This window comes from Notolabrus celidotus, chromosome 16, assembly GCF_009762535.1.
Source record: "Notolabrus celidotus isolate fNotCel1 chromosome 16, fNotCel1.pri, whole genome shotgun sequence".
Lineage (NCBI taxonomy): Eukaryota > Metazoa > Chordata > Actinopteri > Labriformes > Labridae > Notolabrus > Notolabrus celidotus.
In genome coordinates, this window is record NC_048287.1 from 13,272,064 (window position 1) to 13,299,907 (window position 27,844).

Here is a 27,844-nt window from a genome sequence, read left to right on the forward strand (position 1 = left end):
CAAAACACTGATACAAGTAATCCATCACCCAGAGTATTAAGTAGTAAGCGATAATTTAAATCGATATATAAACAATAAAAATAACGTCGAGAATATGAAACTCAGTTGTTGGTAACATGTAATTACAAATAAAGTTCTATTTTTACAGTAAAATCGTAAAGAACACTTTATTTTGAAGATAACTGTATTGTATTTCCGGTTTGCACCTTGCTACCTTGATGTTCATTCAGCTGTCTTACTGACATTTCTTTGGACAGTCTTCTTTGCATGTTGTTTATCGCCGTCTGGCGTACTGGAGGGGAACAGATGACCACAGCGAGGGTATCTTGTAAGAACTTCTTATGGTTCACCACAAGATGGCAGTATGCGTGATATAAATATTGTTAATACGAGGAGCCAGAAGACCATATAGTTGACTTAAAAGGTAAGAATATAAGGCATCAAAATATGATCTTTAATCTAAGAAGGTGTTAAACTTCCGTATCTTTATTTAAGCCTATTTTGATGTGTAAGTATGGCTATGTAAGTGCACGCGCTTATGTGTGTGAGAGAGAGAGAGAGAGAGAGAGAGAGAGAGAGAGAGAGAGAGAGAGAGAGAGAGAGAGAGAGAGAGAGAGAGAGAGAGAGAGAGAGAGAGAACTGTCTGAGAGCTTTGGACTCAGTACCAATCAGTGGCAGGTTTTAGATGCTCGTTCAAGTCGTTGGTGTACAAGATTTTATTTCTTACAATCACATGGTCTCTCCCTCCACGTTACACCTTACTAGTGTATTTGCATCTACTCGCATGCTGGTTAGGTGGAAGACAATCATCCCATCGTTGAGAAACAAACTCGCTCTGCTTTACATCGAGGAGGAAGAGGACCGGAGCGCATCGGCCGCGCACACTCTGCTTTAAAATCCAGTCTAATTACAGTCTGTTTGACAATAGCCGGCTCGGACTGTGGGGGCTGTGGAGGAGGTGGACCGGTGCGATGATGACGGGCAAATCTGTGAAAGACGTTGACAGATACCAGACTGTCCTCAACTCTTTATTGGCGCTGGAAGAGAATAAATTCTGTGCTGACTGCGAGTCTAAAGGTAAGTGTCTTCATCATCTCCATGCCTGGAAACGGTCAGGGCATGAATCGACTCTCTTGCTCGTTTACTACGCTAGAAAATGCGGCATTACATTCATCACCCCTCGACCAATTACATTGTACTATGGTGCAAGACACGGGGCCACATCCTCACAAGGCATAAGCATGGCAGGCAGTCACATCATGCCAGAGTATAGGGTATCCATCATCTCAAGGTAGCCTATAGGTTAGGTTTTATGAGGAGTACTGCTTACAAGCATGATTTATTATTGATTACAAATGTGTTGATTTATAGGGGGTGAAAAGGTGTTAATTAGTGAAAAATCACTCCATCTTCAGTACATCTTCAGGGACCCCAGCTACTCACCTGAGGCTCACTCAACCCCTGTATGGAAAGTACTTGCGTTTCAGACACAGAAAGAGACACAAAGACACTTAAACTGACTTTGACTCACCCTGAACACATTGTTCCTGCAGGCTGGGTGTAAATGGGGACACAGCACTGCCTAACACGTAACAAAAAGGCACTTAAATATTCACATTTCACTATGACATTATTATGCTTTTATATGGACTTTAATCCCCTTAGCCTTAGTAAGTGTTTGTGGTGTCAGACAATGAATGAAGGAAGTGGTTGTAGTGACGTCACACTGCCCCTCATTTTTCTTTAATATATCAGGATACTGGTTTTCTTATGCAATTGTTCTAAAGTGTATTACACCGATTTTTTATTCTTATAGCCACACGCACTTTTTCATGTGCTTGTGCAAAAGCAATCACTCCACAGTCTGTTGCCTCACTGAGACCTTGAACTATGTCACAAGCTATTTGCTAAACCTGTTTTACCATGCTGCTGGTGATTGTGGGTAAACAGTAAACATTGCTGTTTTTGACACAAATACTCAGAGTTGAGCTTGGATCAACAAACTGATTCTACAACATTCTGCCTTCTGTAGGATAAGCTGTCAATTAGTCTATCAGATCAAAATGAACAAAAAATCTAATTTTAGAAATGCATGGTCCACTGTCTTGTGGGATTAAGTACCATGCCATATAACAGATAATCTATTGATTAGAAAGTTGTTGCATTATTTTTAAGAAAATATTTTGGTGTAGATACACTGTTTTAGCATTTGCTAGAAATGCTCCAACACTATTTTGCTCCGACCAGTTTCAATATCTTGACATGAGTAAACCTTAGCCGAACTAATGCCAAGAACCCCTCCATTAATAGTGTGATAAAAATATGCATAATTTTATTGTACACAACTGTAAGCTACCCCTGACCTGAATGGATGGTGATACCATTCTTCTCCTTTTCTTATTGCCCGGCTCAGTCAGCTGAAGAGTGTCAAAGAAACCACCCTTCTTAACATGAGACTGCTTTTTGTGTTTTAAAGGTTTTAAAGAGCTTGAATTAAAAATTAAAAACCCTGGCTGTTGACATTTCGCCAGCTATGACTAATGGTACACTCTCTGCTAGCAGCAAACTGTTCTTTGTTGCTGCTCTAAAATTGTATTTCCAAGTGACAGCTATAAAAGGAAACAGGTTGATTTGGGAGGGAGGGAGGGAGGGAGGGGGACGGGCTGGAGGAAGGTAATTTATGATATGGGATTAGAGCATGGAGTGGTATACTGGCTGTTTGCCTAACGCTTAAGCTGTATGAGAATCAGGGGGATTTTTGACTCTAGTTTCAGTTAGACCTGCTTATTAAAGAGATAAGAACAAAAACTGCAATGTGTGATAACATTCAACATCATGATGACAGTATAACATGCTCGATAAACATAAAACTTGCAGTTCCCATGTTTTTTTTTCTGCTGTTTTGCATATTTACACCGAACCTTTGTTTCTGACAACAACAAAACATCCCCATTCCCCACCTGTCACTCTTTCCCAAGCCATTTGCGCTTGCTCCCCCTGCTCCTATTAATCTCAGTTGAGGGCTTCATCTGATTAGCCAAATGGTGTGAATGGATGGCCTACACATCCTGATAGCATAATTGTTAGCATGGTATGTGTGAATCCATGGCACTTCTGCATAAAATGTTTAACCTACAAGTCGTCATGTAGTTATTTATATTGCTGCTCTATTAGTGTTATCAGAATAACTACTACTATCGGTCTATTTGATAAAATAGGACACCTTTGCACAAGTCGACATTGGTTCTGATGTCATTCAGTGGCACAGCTGGTGTCAAGATTAATGAGATTGGCCTCTCCATAGCTTATCCATGAAATGATTCAACAGGACAGCTGCACGTCACTCAGTTTCCACCTTAGCCATAAATTCTCCTGAGCAGGCCCTGAGTGTAGGTAAATCACTGCATGCTGTCACTCAGGAGGCACCCTCGGGATTCCTTATGAAAACTTCATGAATAGTGTGAGCAAGCAACTTCCCCTAATAATTAGAGTAACGTTTATTTTGCACAATTTTTAGTTGAGATCTGTGTTAACTTCCTGAACAAACAGAGTGATTGGCTAACAGATTGAGAAATAGGAAAGAAACCAAGCTTAATGAAATTACAAAAGTGTACAAAGCACTCATGTGTCCCTGTTATTTTTATGGTTGAAAATCCCTTATTGGTGTCAATAAGTTGTGTTAGCTTTTCTCTGGATTTAGATGTCAAGATGTGCCCTCTCTGTCTGCATCCCTGTATCTCTTTTTAGGCCTCTGACAAATGAAGGGAAAATGATCTGAGGTGCTGATGCTGCATCACTAATATTTCATAAGAAACACTTAAGGGGTCAGGTGGCTGCTGGAGAAGGCTCTGATGTAGGAAGAATTATTTATTACGAGCAACCTAGGGTAAAATAAAAAAGCCTCATTACATTGATACCAATACAATGCAGTAGCATTCATCCTAATGAAAAATGTACTAGCAGGAGATAATTCGGAAATGTACAGCTAATAAACTATACAGAAAATACCAAAGCAAGTAACTGGCTCTAGGTATATTAGTACTTTGTTTTATGATTGTGACATTTACATGGTGGCCATGTTCCTCTACGATCTTACTCAGGTATACTAAAAGCCTAAGCAGGGACAGGAGTTGGAAACTAGCAATGGCTAAAATTTCTCTATGTGAAGAATCAGTTACTACAGTTATTTGTAACAGGTAGCAGTTTTACCATGAAACTATCATTCATTGCATTCATCAACATAAAATAACTTATTTGCCAATCTATTAGCTAGCGTGTATAAGAGCAAATTTTAGCAATCAACTACTTCAAAGCTAATAAATCTGTTTGCTAAGACACAACACCTCTCTTGTCAATTTTTTTTTTCTTGGTGTGAATCTCGGAAATGTATGATTAGCATGAAGCCACTTCCTAGCTAGATAATATTAATCAGGAAGTGGCTGAAAGCTAACATTAGCTGTTATCAGATGGTAGCTAATGAGTTACCAAGAATGTTTAACTGGATTTAGTGGCTTTTCTTTTTCTCTTATAACTGTATCAGACTGTTTCTCAAATATGTTGTTTTCCTTTTAACAAGAACTGTGTTCTGCAGAATTGTATCTGTTGTCTCTCACAGAGGCCGCAATCTTGCACCCCCATGTTTCTACGGTAGCACAGAACTGACAAACTAGTAACATACATGTTTTGTATTTGGTGAGTGGCCATGCGAAATGCATTAGTTGGAAGAAGAATAAGAAGGAAGTTGTTGTGTGCAAAATAATTTGTACTGATAGACATGTATGATGGTAAAACTTGACAAATAGAGGATCATACTCATCATGCCACACAGGAGCTTCTTGTCTTCGAAAGCTACTAATGCTTCACAGACAGAAGGGGTGAGCAAAAGAGTGTTTCTGTCAAGAATCTGATGGCTAGAAATCACTTATAATCCCATCTATGCACTCTGTACCTTTAAACTGGAAACACAGCAGCACATCCTGAAAGGAGCAATTGAGCTTCCCATCCCAAAATTGATGTAAGAGGAATACAGCTGCCGTGTAAAAGTGGTATTACTTGGTATTGTTTCTGTTTTTTTGCTTAGTTTTTCTGTTTGGCATGCCAAGATGATAGACAATGGTAAGTTTGTACACAGTTTTTGGTTTGGATGACGTGATGGTAGGGTCTTGGTTGGATTAAAACCAGAGATGTCACAAGTAGACAGTGAATACTTTGTTTGGTGATACAGGGTTTTGTTCCAGTGCATATTGCCTTTGGACATCATTTTTAATAAGACATAAATAGAACCCTCAGATGTTGTTAGACTGCAGACAAACACACTTGTGTCTGTTCAGAAGTCAGTTTAAAAAGAAAAAAAAAAACATGATTAGACGCTTGTGGCTTTTTCTGAGGAAGTGACTGACTAGAACTGCAGTCTATAAAAGCACAGGAAATAAATCATCACAGACTTTGTTTTTTTGCTTTTGTGAAGGGGTAGACTTTTACGGAAATGTGAAAGAGGAAATACAATTATATCAATTCACTATTTTTTTGTAACATATTCAAACATGAAGTTGCCAAGCATGCCTGAGCATTGCATTTCTTTGACTGGCTTGACTTTGCTCTTTGTAAAAGACCGGTCTAATTAGACTGAGATGAGATTAGTGGTTAGAGGATAAAATAGTAACCACACACACCTGGAATGCTGATCCTCTTCTGTAGCATTAATCGTAGTATGCTTTCAGTATTGTTTAGCTCTCTATAGCATTAAGTACAGATTATAAATCATCTTTTTCTGTCATTTTTCTGCAAAAATAATATTTTTTGTATTTCTTATAGAACAAATCATACCATAATATACAGCCTCATATTGATTGAGAGGTCCACCTTCATTTCTCACATCCTTTCATGTGACTGTGCTGAGGAATCAGCTGATTCTGTAATCCAGGTTCATACTTGAAGAGAGGCATTTATCCTCCTACCTGATTAGCACATTTTTCTCTCTGATACATACGTGTTACTCTTTGTTGCAGCAAACACGTGTGCACACACATGTGCACACCTTTAAGAAGCATTCAAACCCCCCTCCTTGCTCTCTATTCAGGTGTTAGGCCATATGGTGGATGAGGAGGTTTGGTGTAATCTTGTTTGCTCTGACATAGATTACTGTGCGTTTATCACCTGCCTCCCTCCGGGTGATTGAGGAGTAAGTGGGCAGACGCGTGGAGCCAAGAGCATGCTCACACCAATACATGAAAACACACAAAAACACATTAGTGGTGATACCAGAGCATCACTGTCTATGCTGACTGTAGAGATACCACATCAATGAAACAATCACTCTGCTTTTTGAGTGCTGTGCTGCAACTTCCCGTCTTCTCTTCCTCTGTACTGCACGACGTTGTGTGGGATTTTTTATCACCACTTCCTCACAGTGTGGCTCTTCTATTGTAAATCCTTAATACTACCAGGAAATAGTAAACGTTTGGGGAGAGAGAGGGTGAGGCAGGTGCATGTAGTCAACACTTCAACCTCTGGCTTCAATCTCAAGGGGATACATGCGTGTGTGTGTGTGCGTGTGTGCGTGTGTGTGTGTGTGTGTGTGTGTGTGTGTGTGCGTGTGTGTGTGCGCGTATGTGTATAAAAGCCTTCCTCCTTTATTGTCTCCATTGTGCATGTGTTTACGCTCACGCCGGGCCCTGGTTGCCGTGGTGATATCACCTGGCGATATCATGCCTTATCCCTTTGCCTCAAATCTCAAAAGCCTCCCTCCCCTCAAATCTCATCCAATCAGAGGCCAGCAGGGGTTTCCTTTGAGACAAGGATGTGATTGGCTGTATGTGTCCCCTGACTGGCAAAGAGGTCAGACTCTTTGAGTACAAAGGAGAGGGTGGTAGGGTAATTGTTAGTGTGTTTACCTTGCTCTAATACACTGCCATGGTTTGATCAGCCTGCTATTAGCCCTTGGGAAAGATTAGTCTCTAGGTCCCTATACAGTGCTGCTCAAAAGTTTGTGAACCTCTTGAACATTTTGGAATTTTCTATTATTTCAAACTGATTTCCTTATTTAATCAGAACCGTTATTTTTTATATGATATAGCAGGTATAGGTTTATCAATTCAATATACTTTTTTTTTTTTAAAACAATTGTGTAGTCAAGAGTAAATTAAAAAGAGTTTTTTATCAACTGATGTAGGTGCAAAAGTTAGTGAACCCTGAGCTGCATTGCTTAAAACAAGCAGTTAAGTAGAATCAGGTGGGACAAATTGGTGGCTAAATTAACCACTGAAATGGACCAATAAAGTGAGAGATGTTTAGGGAAGAAATACCAGGTCACTTTAGTCTTACCAGATGAACCCATACAGGTCAATCATGCCGAGAGGAAGAGAGATCTCAGAGGACCTCAGGAAGAGGGTAGTGACAGCACATTTGTCTGGGGAAAGCTATAAAGTCATCTCAAAAAAATTTGAGCTTCATCGTTCCACCGTGAGGCAGATCATCTACAAATGGAGAGCACTGAAAAAGACTACAACCCTACCTAGAAGTGGACGACCTTCTAAAATATCAGCAAGAGCCACAAGAAAAATGATAATTCAGGTAAAAGCCAACCCAAACATAACATCTAGGGATTTGCAGACCTCTCTTGCTGCATCTGGGACACATGTGCATGCTTCCACAATAAGAAGAAAACTCAATCAACATGGCTTTCATGGAATGGTTGCTAGGAAGAAGCCTCTGCCCACAGAAAAGAACAAAGCTGCCCGTCTCAACTTTGCCAGAGAGCACCTGGAGAAACCTGAAGCTTTTTGGAAGTCCATTCTATGGACAGATGAGTCCAAAATTGAACTGTTTGGTCACAACCAAAACCGCCATGTTTGGCGAAAAGTCAACACTGCATACCACCAAAAGAACCTTCTCCCAACAGTGAAACATGGTGGTGGGAATGTTAAGATCTGGGCTTGCTTTTCATCCTCAGGACCTGGACAACTCCACATAGTCCAGGGAATCATGAATTCTGAGGAATATTGTAACATCCTGGAACAGAACCTGAAGCCATCAGTTTTGAAGTTAAAGTTTGGCAGAAGATGGATCATGCAACATGATAATGATCCAAAGCATTCCAGCAAGACAACCAAGGAATGGCTGAAAAGAAGAAGATTCGTGTTCTGGATTGGCCCAGTCAAAGTCCTGACCTAAATCCCATTGAAATGCTGTGGCGGGACCTGAAGCGGGCAGTTCATGCCAGACGCCCATCCAACCTCTCTCAACTGGCTGCGTTCTGCAAGGAAGAGTGGGCAAAAATCCCCCAAAGTAGATGTGAGAGACTGATAAGTCACTACAGAAATCGTTTGGTTGAGGTTATCTCTGCGAAAGGAGGTGCAATATCCTATTAACTGAAGGGGTTCACATACTTTTGCACCCATGATATCTGAGTTTTTCTTAAATCAACCACTTGTGTTAAATAAAGAATGACAATTTAACTATTTCTTTTGTTTGAGTCCATTATTTGGAATGTCAGTATTGTGGATTGGGGTATAACTTAACATTTAATAAGGTTATTTTAGTATTTTTTTACAAAAAATCTAACCATCGTTGTGGGTTCACAAACTTTTGAGCAGCACTGTATGTACTCCCCATATCCTTCCACTCCATGGTTATATTATTCCCTGATTATAATGTGGTTCCACTAGATTTTGACACATAAATGTAGTCTCATTGATTTCTGGGAAGGCGCTATGAGGCCCAATAATGGTGGTCGCCATATTTGAAACACTGACTCTAACTTTTGGGTAATCTAAAGAAATGCAAAACGGTGGAGAGGGTGGGCTAAAACCTGGTACAGTTTTATGAGCTTCTGAGACCTAAACTATTTTTTAAACTACTGCAAATGTTATTTTCTTCTGTAATAATGGGCATTTTAACATGAGGCTTGATGGGGATTCCTTGGCTTTTGGATCCCCATGTGGATACTCAAGGAACTGCAGTTTTTTTTAACTTCCATGCTAGCTTCGCTTTTCAACACTGGAAGTTGCTTCTTGATCAGACTGACATTAAAGTTTCAGTTCCAAAAAAGGACCTCCTCATGGTTTGATGTAATATTATACTCTATTGTTGTACCAGTACTCTAATTGTCACAAAAAAAACGTTATGAATTATCGGAGTTACCAAACAACATTTGCTGCATAGGCAACCCTTTGCTTCTTTGTGGGGTTGAAGCAATGTCAGGCACTGTCCAGTTACCAGCTCGGCCTGGTGGATGATCCAGCCTTGTAGAATTGTGTATAAACAAAAATACACAAAAACTTATGATAAGTCCAAAAGTCAAAGTGCTTTATCTTGTTTACACAAGAAGTTGTTTCCCCACTATATTTGACAAAATACCAGGAATAGTTTTCAACTAAAGGTGATGGCAACGATGACAAAAAACGCAAGGAGCTCAAGTAATTTAGACTCATAAATGTCAGTGGTTTTGCCCAGGAAATTGTTATGAAGACACACTGCTTTGTCCACAGAAAAAGTAGAATCAACACTACTGAAAGTAGCATTAACATTTGTATGGTACTCTCTAATAAATGACCACTTTCCCCCATAAAGTAAAAAAAAAAAATGTATCAATAGAAGGATAGGGCATTTGAAGAAGCATCTAAAGCTGACTGTAATAAAGTGCATTACTCATCTTTGATGTATAACTCTTTCAGCTCCAATGACTCACCTGCAGCATCTCAGTCGTGACTCTTGCATTGCAACACAGATGGTGGGTGTGTATTAGTAAATTATCAATAGGGGTCCATCTGTTTAGCTCTGACTGGGACTAGGTCACTGGGTGGCCTCGGGGGGTTGGAGGGGTTTAGATGCTGAAGGGCTTCAGGATGGGCTCAGTGTGTGTAGAGATGAGTATGAGTTTGTGTGTAGGAGGACCCAGGATCCGCTGATGATTGAGGCTCTGCAGGATTAAGTGGACACATGTAGAGAGCACCCTTTATTCTTGTGGGATATGGGCTAGCGAGCCTAATCCACCTGATCGAGTGTGTGTTTCTGCGTGTGTGTGTGCAGGTGTGGTATGGGAACTTTAGTGTGTTAACTAAGGTGTTCATCACAAGTTGGGAAAGGCAAGTTTTTGTTTGATTTGAAAATGCTCCAAAGATCCTAAATGGACCAGGGTCATGCTGATGTTGAAAACAGGTGAGAAACATTGCCTCTGGTGGTTCTGGGCACACAAAGATCACGGTTGTTATTCAGGGCTTCATCTGTTACAAATATTGTCTCCCACACTGACTTGAGCTGTTTGACCTAATGGAAACGCTTTTTATCCTCAGACATTTAACAGCATGTGCAGGTGGTGTAGTAAAAGCAACTCAAAGCAGGAGAATTGGACAGAGGGCTTTGATTTTCTCTTTCAACTAACTGAGTTTGTCTGGCCAAAAATCTTGTTTGTTGTTCGCTTTCCCCCAAAGTCTTTAAAACATTGCTCTCTCCATTCGGATTACTGTGTAACCAAATTCCTGGAGAACAAATTAAGGGCTTGGCAGAATTAAAAACTGGCATACGGGCTGTTACTCTGTTATCTTTTTTGTTTTTAGAGGACAGAAAGAGAGGAGTATATGAGCTTGTGATTGTTTATGTATCACAGGTGAGTATGGTCTATTTCAAAAAGTCAGATGAGTGGTAGATATTCCTACGGTCAGTCATCAGTGTTTCCCACAAATAGACAATACCTAGGCGGGCCACCCAAGTGTATTTTCAGCCACCCAAGTATAATGTGAACAACTTGTGTTGTTCTTTTTTTATCAGTATAAGATCGCCATCATTGAGTTGAACGATCTATGACAGATCATAGCAGTGTGGTTTTCAGAGGTGTATATTTGCCAGATGTAGAATGGACAGCAAGTGTCCACTACTATGTGATGTGACATAAAACCCAAGTGAAAGATAGGACCATAGGAGGCGGGATAGGACAAGTCTCTGCATACATTAAGACAGGAAAGCTGTTGATGTGTGTGTGAGGGGTGGGGGGAAGGCGAATTACATTTATTTGTGAATGCATTTGAAAGTGAGTTGGATAACAAAGCACAATTATAGATAAACAAATGCCATAACAGAATTAACAGATATGATATAATGTGAGAGAGAAATAGTAATGTATTCAATAGTTTTATAATCTCCACAGGTATAGGATCCTTTAGTGGGAACCACTCATCATGGACTTGTATGTGTGATATGAAAACATATATCCAAATATTAGGAAAATAATTTGCATTGTATAACTGATCGTCACGGACATTAAGTCTGTGTTACATTTTGACAAAGCTACATTGTCATTATAAGTCACTTAAGTTCAGAGTTTCAGTTTCAAGTTTGAACACACAATGTACCATTGACCAAAATATTATGCAGACACTGACATTTACTGAGGGAGATTACACAAGTGGCCTTCATTTATTCAGCAAAAAGAACCCCAGACTGGTCGTTAAGGGTCTGAACTTTAAGAGTAAACAAGTGTCAGGAGTTTTCATATTGGTTTACATAACGTAAATGGAAATCAACAGCTGCTTTAGCATTTCACTGGCAGCCCTAATAGCAAAGATTCAAAAGTTCAACATATTAAAGCTCTGAAAGTACACTAATTTGGGTCTTTGCACACAGCAGTGTACTTGGAAACTGATCAACTACTGTTCTTCACCTAATGATCTTTTAAGATAAGGGGTTATTACACATATGCAGCCAATACATGTCCTCACTAGTGTTGTAATATGACAGAGTGTGTGGGTGAGTGAGTGACAGCGAGGTTCATTACAGATCTGTTTGTGCTGGCTGTTCGTCATCCCAGCAGGTCATCAAACAGCTAAAGTCCACCATTTGATGACTCTAAAAAAAAACCTCTTGTTTGGCTCTGTGTTTGGCTCTCAATCCAGCCTTGCCTTCCTCTTCCCTGATGTGCTTCAAGCTGCGTGTTTGACAACCACAACCACAGTCAGTTGTTGCCAGGATGATTCATCGATCTCCTATGCAAACCCTCTACTTTGGGGTACTTTACCCTATAAAAACTGAGGACAGAGTTATTAGTCATATGTAATAAACCTTTGATTATACCTTGATAAGGAAAAGAAGGTTTTGGCATTCATTCTTTGATTACAAAAGAAGAAGAAGTGTTCTGTCTGGTTGAGAAAGACCAGACGAACACTTCACACAGTTGAGAAACAGGACACTCTGCAGCAGAGAGAATTTGATTTGTAGAGATTTTTCCCTTCAGTATGTCCTTCCATTTTTAGACGTCTACTCCTCCTACTCTCGTCCTGCTATATCTGTTCAAAGTACCTGGAGGTGTGCATTGTTGCTGGACAGACGTGCTTTATATGGCTCCTCACTCAAGCTCTGCATTGATCAGAAACACAGGTTACTCTGGTGCATTGTGCAGAAGTGATTCACTCAAAAAAAAAAAAAACAAGAACAAAACAACTGTCTTATACTGTGTCCAGATAAGGCTTGTATTTTGATTACAGCTGTGGTCACACGTGTACATGCTTTAGAAAGAAACATATTGCAGTGTAAGGAATCAAGAGTCTGCAGTCATGCTAGTATCTCCGCAAGGCTGCACTTAGTCTCAGCAGAGCTTTTAGCTACAAGAAAATGCTAACAACACTCTGCTGCTGTTTCCCGGATTGCATTTGCAGGACAGGATCTTACTCAACTTTTCCCCAGGCTGCTTTCACATCTGAGCCCAGTTACTGATGCTAACTATCATTTTTGCCACAGTGTCAACAGGCAGAGTGGAAATATGCCAGACTATTTTCCGTGGATTGATTTGTTATGATATATGTGATCAGGTCGTCCTTATCGTTGCTTTTGCCATTGAGAACGAATCCCTGTTTTCATGGGCTTTTGACTAATCAGAATCAAGTATTTCACACAGCCAGGTAGTTATGCACTTAAAATGTCACAGCACAGTGACTATTAATGTGCAGTGTTCCTGTGGAGTTCAGTTTGGTAGTGATGCCTACATGTGGTTGTAAACCCTAAATTGGTCATATGAAAGCCTGTGCTAATTTAATAGAGTCCATCACATGGTGGACATTTCAGACCAGACTACAAAGGTCGACCTCATTGTGGGGCTAGAAAAAAGCTATGAGACCACATAAGTATTTGGGGACATGGTCTATGAACCATGCGTGACTGTACCAAATGTTTTGTATTTCACTTGACATGGGAAAACTTTGACCTATTGTTGGTGCCAAATGAAAGGTCTGGCTAGCATTTAAAGTCATGCCTGAGGCTCTGTAGATGTTCAACTATTTGTTTGGTAACCATACATCATTATTTTACTGAAAAACTCCAACTCATGATGGTGCTTGAGAAAAAGTCACAGGATGGTCAAAGTTTATCGGATTCACCCCTCTGGCACCATCAGATATCTGTGCCATATTTCATGGTCATCCATCCAGTGCTTGTTAAAAATATTTTAGTCCAAAGCAGATGCCCAATAGACCATTATTTCCATCCTTTGTGTGACACTGTTCTGGCTTAGAGTGATAGAAAAATAGTAAACCAAAATGATAAATAATAATAATAAAAACGCAACATTTATCTCAATTGGGTGGAACCACAAAAGCAAAGGGTGTTGAATGTAAGAGAAAAGGAGAATTAGAGCTGTGAGTGAGAGATACAGATAGACAGGGGAGGAGAGGAGGAGGGTAGACATGGTTGAATGAGAGAGATAAGAAAAATGGCAGCTAGGAGACAGCAGCACTGGAATGAGGATGAAGAGAGCGAACTAATTCCACTGTTCAGGGAGTTCAACACAATTGACAATCTCTCTCATCCTCTGTGTCGGTGCCAATGTTTACAGCAGTTAAGAAGGCTTTGCTGAGTAATTCTACTCTTATAAGCTGGCATGACAGCTAATGCTGCAGCCAGACTCTGAGGATGATGGACACACTGTCTGACTGGTGACACTTGTCTTATGTTTTATGCTTTTCTCTTTGTACTTCTGTTTTTTTCTTCTTTGGTGTCTCTCCTTTTTCATAATTTAAAATATGCAGCCTGCAAACTGGGCAACCTTGAACAGCATGAAAACACAACAAAAGCACTTTAATATTAAGTATAGGGTGCATCCAAGACAAGATGCTATTATTTGACTCAGCAACCAGACATAGTGTTTCCGCAGCCAGCAGAGAGGGGAAGGATTTGCATGTTTTGTCCTCTGAAACTTCCTCTTTCATTTGCATGGCCTTTCTTAAGCTCTGTGCTGTGACTTTGGTCGTCAGGAGTGTCCAATCCAAATTGAAATCTGTTCTCCCACCTAGTGGTGAAAAGGCCGCTGTGCATCCACTTGCAGCAAGGTTGCTAGCAAGGACTCATGGCAGAGATGAGCGGAGAGGTGGAGAGTGGAGGCCGAGTGAGTGGTTCAGTTGGTTCAGAGAGTGAGAGAGGCAGGGAGGAGGAGGAGGAGGAGGAGGAGGAGGAGGAGGAGGAGGAGGAGGAGGAGGAGGAGGGGCAAGAAGAAAGGGAGATGTAGGGAGAGATGAGAGGGAGAAGCTCCAGGATTCTCTTTGAAGCTGACTGTATTCTCTGAAGAGGACGGTTGCATAATTTCAGCAGAAAAATGGCCTGGCAGTGTTTTTGTTTTGCCCTCCAAGAGTTATGTGTTCAGGAAAGTGTCCTGACAGCTCTGCGGATAGAAGTAAGACACACAGAGGCATACAAAATGCTATATAAAGCTATAACCCACACAGCATTTGGGTAAACAGCAATGACAGTATTAAGATACATATGGCGGCAAGAAGGATCAAATGTCCCACTCTGAAAATCACGCACCCACACACACAGGCTCATGATCAAATGAGTAATCTTCCCTGCAGGTATCCAGGCTCTAAATGTGTGTGTGTGTGTGTGTGTGTGTGTGTGTGTGTGTGTGTGTGTGTGTGTGTGTGTGTGTGTGTGTGTGTGTGTGTGTGTGTGTGTGTGTGTGTGTGTGTGTGTGCGTGTGTGTGTAAGACTTTCCACTCCCCCTCTCTCTTCTCAGTCGCAGTTATATAGGCTAGCTTTCCTATTGGATCCCATTATGTGTCAGGGCAGCGCATGACAGGATTAGATGTGTCCCCAGCAGAATTCAAACTCATAATTGAATTTCAGGCTTGTCTGTCTATAATTAGAATAAAATTATTTTTTCTTATCCTTCCACATCCTCATGCCTGATAACTCTACCTCTAGATTTGACTCTAAATCTCTGTAATTTTTGTTTTGTCACCAAATTACTTTACAGGACCTCAGCTCACAGATATTAAATACTCCTGTCTTCTCTCTCAGGTCCAAGATGGGCATCCTGGAATTTGGGCATCTTCATCTGTATTCGCTGTGCTGGTATCCATCGAAATTTGGGGGTCCACATCTCCAAAGTCAAGTCTGTGAACCTGGACCAGTGGACACAGGAGCAAGTCCAGGTCAGAGGACACACCACTCATCCAAACATTGAGATGGGGACTCTTTTCTACCCTTCATATTTGACATACTGCACACATTTTACCACAAAATAATCATGCGAATCAGATCTTTATTATGGGTTGCACTTGAACAGATCTGGTCTGTTGGAATCATTCACGAGTCATCCAAGTCCTGCAACTTGAGTAAATATGCTTAAGTCACCAAAAACCCATGACCATAACTGATAAACAAGATAAAACAACTAAAGCCACAAAGTCTTAAGTATGGAAATTTATTTTGGACCCAAAGTGCAGAACAAAGACAGATGCAGGTTGAGTAGAGGAATTAGAGGTGGGCAGGTGATGACCGCTTATTGGATGAACTGGGCTCTTGAGAGCTGAAGAAGGCAGACAGATGGCCGAGGTTGATCCTATACACTGTATAAGACATGCACGTAGTCTGAGTGATGTCATCCATTGGTTCCTGTTTTGAAGGCCAAAGATGGCGGCGGCCAAAGATGGCGGCGGCCAAAGATGGCGGCGGCCAAAGATGGCGGCGGCCAAAGATGGCGGCGGCCAAAGATGGCGGCGGCCAAAGATGGCGGCGGCCAAAGATGGCGGCGGCCAAAGATGGCGGCGGCCATATTGCAAATTCTGACTCAACCTAACTTTCAGCCAACCTGTGCTGTGTCTAAAATCACATACTAACATACTACCTACTGCATACTCGAACAGTGCTGCATGTCAATAACTACATCCAAGCTATGGTGGCTAAGCTAACACAAGCTAGCGTGCCTACCATGCAGTATAAAGAATTCAACAGCATTATACACATGGTCACTTCAACTAAGCTACACAGTAATTTCAATATATTTTAGCCACATACAAAATGTTTTACTTATGATTGTGTGTTGTTTGTTGCTAACTATTAGATTGAAGCCACAATGCATTGCAGGGCTGTTGAATATTACTTGTTAGCTCCTGTCTCATACTTAAATTCCAGCCAGCCTAGTAAACATGCACACTGGCTGGGATGTACCAACATTTCAATTAAATAAGTATGCCATTGGAGATGGGTTGGTTGGTTACTACTGCCTTTGGAGTCAGCCTCAAGTGGACACTCAAGGAATTGCAGTTTTTTGCACTCCTGCATTGGCTTGATTTTCATCACCAGAAGTTGCCACCTGTTGTGTCCTTGAGCACAGAAGAAATTAGAAACTATAATAAAAGGAAAAGATAATTGGATGCTTTCATGTTGCACAGTGTTGGTGCAACATGAAAGGGACTGAAGAACCAAGTTTATTTACCCTGCAAGCTGATGACTAGGTGGGAAACAGGTGGGCAGACTGATGCAATCAGGAGGTAGAAATTGGTGGAGCAGGTGAGGAGCACCAAGAATGGCCATGCCCAGAGACAAACTGAGAGTCAACGGGAAAGACATTTTGCAGGAATGCAGGAGAAACACAGGGGAAAGGGCAAACTTGTAGCATGAGCCTTGACATGGATACACATCCTTGTAAAGTTAGTTTATCTTATCTTAGCCTTAAGCCTGGCAACATTGGGCAATCACTTAAAACTCACATTAGGGGTTAAAATGTCAAATCTATTATTTTTTTCATGTCTTCAAACTGCAGCAGGTTCACCATTGCTGTGATACAAGGATGTAGTTTTAGTGTAGCGATCAAATCTTGGAATAATGAGAGTCTGTCAAACATTTCTAATGCATATGGACATACGTAGATATAGGAAACAGAACAAACTTGAGCCCACTGTAAAATATGTACTGATGCGTAGTGTTCCTACAGTACTGAATGAAGAACAAGAAGAATATTTGCATCTGTTCTAATTTAAAGACAGAATAAAATGAAGTTTCTCGACATAGAAGCTCTACTGTTGTGTTGGAGAAACCCCATGAGCAGCTTTGTTTGTCTTAATGACTAACATATATTTCTTGTTTTCTCTGAATTGCCTAATTCCTCCTCCTTTGTTCCCCATAGTCTTGTTTTCTCCCAATGTAGCTGCAATTAAGTGTCAGTATATCTCGCTAAGCCAGACCAATTTCCATACTTAATTTGAGTGCTGTGCAGCAAGTATTCAACGAGGTGATTCAAACTGTGAATGTGCTTTGTTTAATGCACAGCTGTTTTATCGAGTTATCACAAAACCTTGTGACAGATATGACCAGAATTAAATCACTAATATTTTTTTTCTCAGTGCAGCATAAAACGTGAATTAATGCTGCTGTAACCATATGACATACAGTGGGGCAAAAAAGTATTTAGTCAGCCACTGATTTTGCAAGTTCTCCTACTTAGAAAGATGAGAGAGGTCTGTAATTTTCATTAGAGGTACACTTCAACTATGAGAGACAAAATGAGAAAAAAATCCAGGAAATCACATTGTAGGATTTTTAAAGAATTTATTTGTAAAGAATTTATTATATATAAGTATTTGGTCACCCACAAACAAGCAAGATTTCTGTCTCTCACAGACCTGTAACTTCTTCTTTAAGAAGCTCTTCTGTCCTCCACTCGTTACCTGTATTAATGGCACCTGTTTGAACTCGTTATCTGTATAAAGACACCTGTCCACAGCCTCAAACAGTCAGACTCCAAACTCAACCATGGCCAAGACCAAAGAGCTGTCGAAGTACACCAGGAAGAAAATTGTGGACCTGCACCAGGCTGGGAAGAGTGAATCTACAATAGGCAAGCAGGTTGGTGTGAATAAATCAACTGTGGGAGCAATTGTAAGAAAATGGAAGACATACAAGACCATTGATAATCTCCCTCGATCTGGGGCCCCAAGCGAGATCTCATCCCGTGGGGTCAAAATGATCATGAGAACGGTGAGCAAAAATCCCAGAACTACACGGAGGGACCTGATGAATGACCTGCAGAGAGCTGGGACCAAAATAACAAAGGCCGAGAGGGACTCAAATCCTGCAGTGCCAGGCGTGTCCCCCTGCTTAAGCCAGTACATGTCCAGGCCCGTCTGAAGTTTGCCAGAGAGCACATGCATGATGCAGAAGAGGATTGGGCGAATATCATATGGTCAGATGAAACCAAAATAGAACTTTTTGGTAAAAACTCAACTCATCATGTTTGGAGGAAGAAGAATGCTGAGTTGCATCCCAAGAACACTATACCTACTGTGAAGCATGGGGGTAGAAACCTCATGCTTTGGGCTGTTTTTCTGCAAAGGGGACAGGACGACTGATCCGTGTTAAGGGAAGAATGAACGGGGCCATGTATCGAGAGATTTTAAGCCAAAACCTCATTCCACCAATGCGAGCATTGAAGATGGAACATCGCTGGGTCTTCCAGCATGACAATGATCCCAAACACACCGCTCGGGGAACGAAGGAGTGGCTCCCTAAAAAGCATTTCAAGGTCCTGGAGTGGCCTAGCCAGTCTCCAGACCTCAACCCCATAGAAAATTTGTGGAGGGAGTTGAAAGTCTGTGTTGCCCAGTGACAGCCCCAAAACATCACTGCTCTAGAGGAGATCTGCATGGAGGAATGGGCCAAAATACCAGCTACAGTGTGTGCAAACCTGGTGAAGACTTACAGGAAACGTTTGACCTGTCATTGCCAACAAAGGTTATGTTACAAAGTATTGAGTTGAACTTTTGTTATTGACCAAATACTTATTTTCCACTATAATTTACAAATAAATTCTTTAAAAATCCTACAATGTGATTTCCTGGATTTCTTTTCTCATTTTGTCTCTCATAGTTGAAGTGTACCTCTGATGAAAATTACAGACTTCTCTCATCTTTCTAAGTAGGAGCACTTGCAAAATCAGTGGCTGACTAAATACTTTTTTGCCCCACTGTATTATGAATACTTGAGCATTCACTTACAGTAGAGGAGGGAGACATTCTCTTATTAGTATTTGGTTCAACATGTCTGAGTCATGAGTCTGACAGGCAAGAATGTGAGTATTATGCTTCCCAGGGTGATTTTGCTGCAGTCAGTATCTTTATTTTTATCTTTTCACAATAAAAGTCACACTGTTTTTTTAGTAGGACTCCTCCACATGCAATAGAAATAAAACCTTGGATGTTTTGTCTTTCATTTACAACTCTGCTTAACAGTGAGACATGCTTTGTTGTGCTGTCACCAGAGTGTTCAGGAGATGGGAAATGCCAAAGCCAAACGCCTGTATGAGGCTTTCTTACCTGAATGCTTCCAGCGACCCGAGACGGACCAGTCTGCAGAGATGTTCATCAGGGACAAGTATGATAAGAAGAAGTACATCGATAAGGTCATTGACATTCAGATGCTCAGGGTGAGTCCTTACACATTTACAGAGAAAAAGGCTGTTCTTGTGTGTCAGAGAGGAACAGCTGTGAAAAAAAGGAAACAGCATTTTCGTCTCATCTGGCTCGTTCAAGGCCATTCCACCTGAAGTGTCTGCTTGCTCAACAAAACCATTTACTGTGTCTGTACAGAAAGAAAAGAGCTGTGACAATATACCCAAGGAGCCAGTTGTGTTTGAAAAGATGAAATTGGTAAGTTGTATCACTCCATGTTCTAGCTTCTTGACTGTAACATTAGTAAAATAGAAGTAATCTTGTACTTAAAGCTCCTGTGAGGAATTTTTCACTGGTGATGAACCAGACTGAAATTAACTGTGATGTTGCTTTATGACCTACAAAAGCAGACAAGACCATCCACAACAAGACTGGCTATTCCTATATTGTCATTATTAATTCCTGTAACCACTGTACGGGGGTTCGGCGTCAGACCAGATAATTAACACAACGCATTGGATAAGCCTATTTTTACATTTTTCAAAGCTAATATACAAAGTCATAATTAGGAAAAAAAATCACAGGAAAATTAGGAAAAAAAATCACACAAACAAAGTTCCTCACAGGAGCTTTAAATGGTTACAATTGAGGCTGATGTTGAAACACATTCTCCATTTCACATGTTATGTTTTTCAAACTGGAGTTTCCTAAATTACTTATAAATATTTGATAAATATTTTAGAAAAAAGTAGTTTGAAGATGAAGTTTTTAACATGGTGGTTATGTTTCAAGAGTGAATGCTATGTCACCAGGCTATGTTGGTTTAGTCAAAGCAGCCCTTTAAGAAGTTGTATTTGCCTGTTTACAGCATTTAAGCCAACACTCTCTATGTGGAAGATGGATGGAATTGCAGTGTCAAAAATCTTTGTCCAAGTGACATTGGTTTAGCTCAGTGGTTAAATTTGGTGCTCCATGTACAGAGGCTGCAGTCCCGTATGCAGGTGGCCAGCTCTGGTTCAATTCTTGCTGCCTGTTCTTCCCCATTATTTTCTTTCTCTTCTGAGTTTCCAACTATATCTACTGTCTTATCCTTTTACTACAGGCACAAAAACTCAAAAATGAACTTTAAACGAGGAAGTAATATAACCTCTCATGCCTGTTTTTGTATAATATTCTTTTGATATTATATATAAATAATAGTCACATTAAGGGAAAGATTGAGGACCCAAGTGCAGCATTTACAATCAAAACGTTTTAATAAACAAAAGGAACAAACAAAACTTACTTAAAAATCCAAAAACTAAATCCAAAAGGAAACACTGGGGAGACACAGGGACACAAAAACACACAGAACACAGGAGAGACAAACTATGACCCAACACAGGATAGGGGAAACAGAGGAACGAAATACACAGAGGCTGTTTCCGAAACGGCCTGCTACATACTACTTACTAATGTAGTAGGCAATAGGTATTGCCTACTACATACTGCGTTTGAATTTAGTATGTAGTATGACTGTTCTGTTCGATCTGTCATGCAGCATGCTGGGCCAGACTTCGCTGGATTTCCGGTTTCGGAAAGCGGAAGTAAACAACGGCGAAGCCGATAAATAAAATGCTTATTTAGCATCCATTTATGATTTAAAAAGTTAGGAAGTGGTTTATATGTAATTTGATAACTTTCACAGCACCCAAAAACGGATTTCCTCCCGTCAAAAAATGAGGAAAAAGAAAAAGCAGAACGAGCGCTGTGCATTATGGGAAACAGTACGCAAGGAAGACTGGTCCGATGCACACTGAGATATTTTCCCGAATCAGTAGACATCCGGGGAGTTTTGGCTTACTGCAGATTTTGCTCTTGTTCACATACTACTTACTACATACTGAATTTTGGACATATCAGTACGTACTGCTAGTATAGTAGGCGATTTCGGAAACAGCCAGAGTAATTAACACAGGTGTGGAACACAGGACACAGGTGATACTAATGAGGGTAGCAAAAAAGAGAGAAACACACAAGGGCAGGAAGTAAAACTAAACTGGAAACACAGGTATTCAGAACTACAAACTAAAAACAGGAAAAACAAGAAAAGACCAAGAAACACAAGAAAATACAACAAGAGACATGGATCACTAAACACACAAGGAAGACAAAGGATAACTCATAACACAGAATACACACAGGGAGGAACCAAGGCAAGAAACACAAGGAAAAAAACTAAACTTAACATCAACTCATGACAAGAATATTTGTATTTCCTTATTAATTTGCCTAATTTATTAGGTTGCCTCATTATTATATAAGGTTATTTATTAGTTAAAATACCAAGTAATTTACATTTTCACAGCACCAATACAGTCTTGTGCCAGCTGTTCAATGTTGTCATCAAAATGATGATGAACACAGCTGTAAAAAAAATAGCATGTATAACTGCATTACTGGTGAATATTCAGACGAGCTCCGAACATGGTTATTTGTTTGGTGTTATACCTATGCCTTTGGAAAATATAGAGCAGAAACAACATTTTCGAAACTCAAATCTTGACTTTTTTTTCTTGTTTGTCGTATTTATTCAGATCTGGAAAACCCCAAATCAAATTCAGTATTTTTCCAAATCCAACACAGGAACAGTGTAATATGAGCTAAATACAGAAGAGAGAAAAGGTATCAGTCAGTGAGGAGAAGGTGACACCAGGGACATCCAAAAGAGATGAGGTTTCATACGGCTGGGGGGAAATGGGACTAACTCTGCTGTTTTGACTGGAGCAGGAAGGTCGTTTCACCGTGAGGGAGTCTAGAGGACTCTGGATTCTTGATCAGTCATCCACCAGATGATTTTGCAGTAATTGTATTGAATTTCTATTTTGTGACAGAAAAAAGACATCAGCCCAAAGATAGATTCCCAGGGTGTTACGGACCTGCTTGGATTAGGTAATGCACCCCAATCACACATACACTTCTACCCAGTATACAGATATAATGATAGACCATTAAAAGGTTGGCTATGCCAGGCTTGGTTAGATTTGACTCTGAAGAAATTAGGAAAATGTTTTAAAACTGGAAATGACCATTACAATGCTTCAATCACCCCTCCATTAGATGCCCCTGCTCCTAATCCAGCAGTGTCTAATGGTGGAGGATGTGTTCCAGACAGTAATGAGAGCCCAGCGGTGTCTAATCCAGCTCTGGCACACGCTGCACTGGATCTCTTCAGCTCCCTGCCAGCTCCCTCCTCTGCTTCCTCCACTAAAACCATGGTAGGAGATAACAGGCTGTACAAACTGTACTCTGTCTGCTCTCGACAGAGCTTTCATGTTCTTAGGCATGATAGCAGCAGGGCTCTAGGGATGACAATGTGGGTTTAGAAGGCTGTCAACTACTTTGGTCCAGATTGAAATATCTCAACAACTGCTGGATGGATTCCAAGACATTATATCGACAACCATTGCTCGATTGAAAAGCTGATGAATTAGATTGAACTGGAGTGAACAGACATTCATGTTACAGCCATGATGAAATATGTATGTGATCCCATTGTTTTGTCATATGTTGCTGACATCACACCAAAATACCTTTTTAAAGCTAATGGCTTTCCAATTAACCTAGCTGTAGGTTGTTTCTTGCTAAGTATTTGCCTTTTAGCAGTTACGATGTTAGCTGATACAAGTATTGATACAGATACAAATACTGGTACTGATACCTATAACAGCACTGCTGTTGACATGAAATACTTACAAAGCAGTTTCTGGATATTGAGTTGACTCGTTTCAAGTTAATTGTTGTGTGACAATAAAAAAAAAACTGTGGTGCTAGCTTAAAAGCTAAGAAAACGGTCAGTATATTTCCACCATTACTACATACATTATTTATCACACCAGTGATAGAGGGGATGCTCTGTATCGGACAATACTTCAGTCTAGATACTGGAGCTGTACAAATGGTAATTGCATATCTCATACTAAGTTTTGCATTTAGCGTAAAGTACAATAACAAAATCAGTACTGAAGGTTCCTACAAGGCCCATGCCTCAGCGTAGTCTCATTAAGTTATTTACATGTTTAAAGGCTAACTTTTTTTTTGTACCCTGCTTGCATTTCTCCCCCAACTAAAGATATCTTTATCCTGCTCCCTCTCTGTTTCTCTCTAACCATGACCTCCTGTCCAACCTGCCTCCTCAGCCTGTTTCCCACTCCATGCCTCAAAACAGAGTGACAGCTTCTGTGCCTGAAAACCTCAGTCTGTTCCTGGATCCTGCACCGAAAGCAGAGGAAGGCACTGTCAAGAAGCTGTCCAAAGATTCTATTCTCTCCCTTTACGCCTCCACACCCTCAATACATGCCAGCAGTATGGCTGCTCACAGTAAGAATTTAAGAAAATTGCTTAAATGTTATTTTTAGCGTATGTTGTTGAGTCTTAATAACAGAATTGTAATGAATCATTGATTATTGATTGCCAAAACGGCTTCCCTCTGTCTGTTGTTCTCTCCACAGGCTTGTATATGAACCAAATGGGATATCCAACACACCCATACGGATCATACCATTCTCTAGCCCAAGCAGGTGGAATGGGAGGTGCCATGATGACATCACACATGGCCATGATGGGGCAGCAACAGAGTGGCATGATGGGAGTTCAACAGAACAGCATGATGGGACAGCAGAATGGCTTGATGGGTGCTCAGGGTGTTATGGCTCAGCCTGGTGGTGTTATGGCTTCACCCTACATGGCAGGGATGAGCCAGGGGATGATGGGACAGCAACAGCAGCAGAATGGGATTATGGGTCAGCAGCAGACCGGGATGATGACACAGCAGCAGGTAGGAGGTGTGGCCACGTTACCTCATCAGCAGGGGTATGGAGGACAACAAGCCCAGCAGTTACAGTGGAACCTTGCACAGGTGTGTGTGTGTGTGTGTGTGTGTGTGTGTGTGTGTGTGTGTGTGTGTGTGTGTGTGTGTGTGTGTGTGTGTGTGTGTGTGTGTGTGTGTGTGTGTGTGTGTGTGTGTGTGTGTGTGTGTATTGTGTATTGTGTATTAGTTTCTGACTATATTAACTATAAAGGTAGTAAAGATTGTGCTCATATCAATGTGTGTTTTATGGCTTTCAGGTGACTCAGCATGTGGCCAGCATAAATCTATACAACACCAACGGTGTGATGGGATATAGCAATCAACACACAGGAGGCTCAACAGCTCCAAGCTCAGCACACATGACAGCACATGTTTGGAAATGATCTCATCCATCCAAGAAGTGATGTAACACCAGTTATCCACAAAAGATAGGAAAACTGAGCTTCAGGAATCTGTGGATTAGACTCGCCGAGAGACGTTTTCTTAATCAAGGGAGGAAGAGGAGGATGAGGAGACTGGTGTGAGGAAAAATAAGGTTTGGGAAACTATTACTACCTCTCTTTCTCTCTCCTCTCTGCCCATGCTTCCTCTTCCTATCTTATCCATGGCCATGTTTTGCATATCTCCATGCTTGCCTTCAGAACATTTTCTTAAAATGACCAAGACAACAGGGTTCAGAGGTTCACTGGTAAGGAGTACACATCCTTTAATGTACCTTTAGCCTGTATGTGTGATCGCATTTAGCTGTTTAAGAGTGTAACTAACTGCTTGACTTTAAAGACAAGTTTGTTTTTCAGAGAGTTTTATAGTTTTTCTTACTTGCTAAGAATCAGAAACAGGAAAGCGCAGGGGCTAGCCTAGCTCAACTTACTTGGTTGTTTAGAACAAGGGACATTCAGTTTGAAAAATGGGCAAAAAAAAACCTTGTTTAAAGGCTTATGTTTGTTTATTTCTTCAGTAGTTTGACATTTTTCTCTCTTTTTTGTGTCAAGGGTGTGATGAGAAGGTTGATACCACTGTTAGGCTAAACATGAAGCTAATGCTACTAGTGCAATAGCTTAGCGAAGCATTAAAACTTGCCAAGCTGTGTCCAAAATTAATAAATATCCACCTTTCTGCTACTCCAAAGCACACTGAACATTGTCTTTATTGTTTTAATCTAACAAAAATTTGTTTTAAGTATCAAAATGACATAGTGTTTCTGAGTTGAGACCGTGAAGCTGCCAGACTGGAAACTAAAGGAGAGAAAACGTTTTCAAACAGAGTTTTGGTGTGCTAGTGGGCTGATTTTGTGGACTCCGGACTGAGCTGACTTGCTGTTCCCTATTTACATTCTTTGCGCTAAGCTGCTAGCATTAGCTTTATATTAACACATGAAATTGGTATGAAATTCTCATCTAGCCCGAATCTTGGCACATGGATGTCTAGTGACTAAGCATTCAGCTAATGTCAAACCATAAAGGTTAGTTTTAATATATATATATATATCCCTTTCTAAATACTTGTGTTATCCAATAATATTAGTCATTAAGAAATCCCTCTTTGTGTTGATAAGTTCTTAGATTTTCAGTCTCACAGGTTAAAGCAGCTACAAAATATACCTAAACAGCTCTTACTTATGATGTCTTCTACTTAATTCACAGAGGGCCTCTTGTTAAATCAATATCTAATCTAACTTTAAGTGTCAAACATCCTAATCTGGATTTTGGGAGACCAAAGATCAATGCTAGCTTTATTATGGTTGTACAGTACTCCAATGCTTTGCTACTCCTGTATAACCACTTAACTAGTGACAAGTAGTAAATTCAAATCCACAGTCCTTTAAAACAAGACTATTACACAACGAATGTTAAGGCATATCAATTCACTGTGCTATTTCCTCAGCAAGAATGAGACACTCAAAAATCACTTGCATGAAGTGTCAACATGTAAACATGAATTAAGGTTCACACACACCTCGAGTTAATCTACCTTGTACAATAGAGGCCTCAAATAACGTTGAATGTCTGTAAATAAGAGAGAATTTGAGGAGAAGTGGATGAGATAGAGGAAAATTTGAGGTACAGGTCAGACATGTTTCAGATTCTTCCACTGAATTGCATGAAGCGAATGTGTTTTTGTATGTACTGTATCTTCATTAAGATATCTGAATGTTTCTCTCTACATGAAAAACAGTCTCTGACCAAGACCGACAAAAAATCTAGATGAATGTGTCCTGAATGTGTTCACAACTGTGCACTGGACTTGTTTTGAATGCACACACACGAGTTTTGCTTGGGTGTGTTTGTTTTTGATATTCTCTGACTCTGTTAAGAAATGTACACTTGTGTCATTTGAATGTTCAGTGGTCAAGAGCGTACTGTGCGCCTTTGGTGATTTGTTTGATTTATTTTCAGCGTAACTGTCGAGTGAGGGGAAACTGTGACCAGGTTTACAATTTGGCCAAACCACATTGTGATTGTACGACCAAAATCTGTCACCTCTTAATGTTGATTTAATCTTCTGCTCTTCTCAAACACAAGCCATCATTGTTTCTACATAAATGCATCCATTTTCAGACAGTGCATGAAGCCCTTAGTGTAAATAATCCCAGCCTTTGAATAAATGTATACCCAGGTAATTTGGTATCACTTATGAATGTGAGGGTGAGACTGTAGAAGAGAAATGAGGGGAATATACTCCAGCATAATAAGATTCTCATAAACTGATGCAAACATAATAGCAGTAAAGCCTTCAAAACCCAGAAAGTTGTTGATTTCTTCCAGGTTTTTTTCTTTCAATTTGAGCTTATTCTGTGTCATTCGAGGCAACAGTGTGACAGCAGCAGTCACCGTCTCTGCTGGGAGCAATATCACTACAAGACAATGTGTCATCTCTGCACTGTAACAGCAGATCTGTCAGCTAGAGATGAGAAGTTTCTTCAAAAGCAGAACAGTCCATCTCTGTGGGCGGTAAGGCTTCGACTAAGCTCTCTCCTTTATCATACTTTATGATGAGATTTGCTTGTTCCTTTTTTTTGTCCGTATATTTTCTGTGAAATAAGAGCAAATGAAGGAATGTAACTTTTTACGTACTTGTCAATCAAGATAACATGTACTTTATTCTTTATCAGAATATCACTGTATATTATGTTTCTTAAACAAGGTTGATGAGCATTTACAGTCCTGTATATTAGTTTTTTCACATGCTTTGCCCTGTTTGATTTCATGTTCATACCGATTAGTCATTTAAATTTTAAAACATGTCTAACATACGATACATGTCTGTGAATATATACAAAATAAATATTGTTTTGATTAAATTATATATCTTGTATTGTTTCAAATGTTTGAAAATGTCAATCACA

At 40.3% G+C, this 27,844-nt stretch overlaps 1 protein-coding gene across 3 annotated transcripts; it reads left to right on the forward strand.

Annotated features, from left to right (window-relative positions):
* The first annotated feature begins 242 nt into the window (after positions 1-242).
* Positions 243-27,802, forward strand: smap2 (small ArfGAP2). Of its 3 annotated transcripts, XM_034705045.1 has the most exons (10): positions 243-424; positions 796-1,077; positions 15,280-15,413; positions 19,520-19,684; positions 19,848-19,907; positions 22,523-22,580; positions 22,749-22,906; positions 23,828-24,008; positions 24,140-24,546; positions 24,756-27,802. In XM_034705045.1, exons 2-10 carry the CDS (start codon positions 972-974, stop codon positions 24,879-24,881), a joined length of 1,395 nt encoding a protein of 464 aa, XP_034560936.1. In that variant the 5' UTR covers positions 243-424; positions 796-971; the 3' UTR covers positions 24,882-27,802. The 3 variants fall into 3 exon arrangements, with proteins under 3 accessions (XP_034560936.1, XP_034560938.1, XP_034560937.1); XM_034705047.1 differs by lacking the exon at positions 796-1,077 and having other exon boundaries at positions 24,756-27,760; XM_034705046.1 differs by lacking the exon at positions 243-424 and having other exon boundaries at positions 657-1,077.
* Positions 27,803-27,844: the final 42 nt, after the last annotated feature.

Bases quoted from the DNA above. Each gene is read 5' to 3' on its own strand.
- smap2 (XM_034705045.1), top strand. From the start codon at position 972: ATGATGACGGGCAAATCTGTGAAAGACGTTGACAGATACCAGACTGTC. The intron at 15,414-19,519 runs GTCAGAGGACAC...TGCTGTCACCAG, and splicing joins GGACACAGGAGCAAGTCCAG to AGTGTTCAGGAGATGGGAAA. The intron at 22,581-22,748 runs GTAATGCACCCC...CCCCTCCATTAG, and splicing joins TACGGACCTGCTTGGATTAG to ATGCCCCTGCTCCTAATCCA.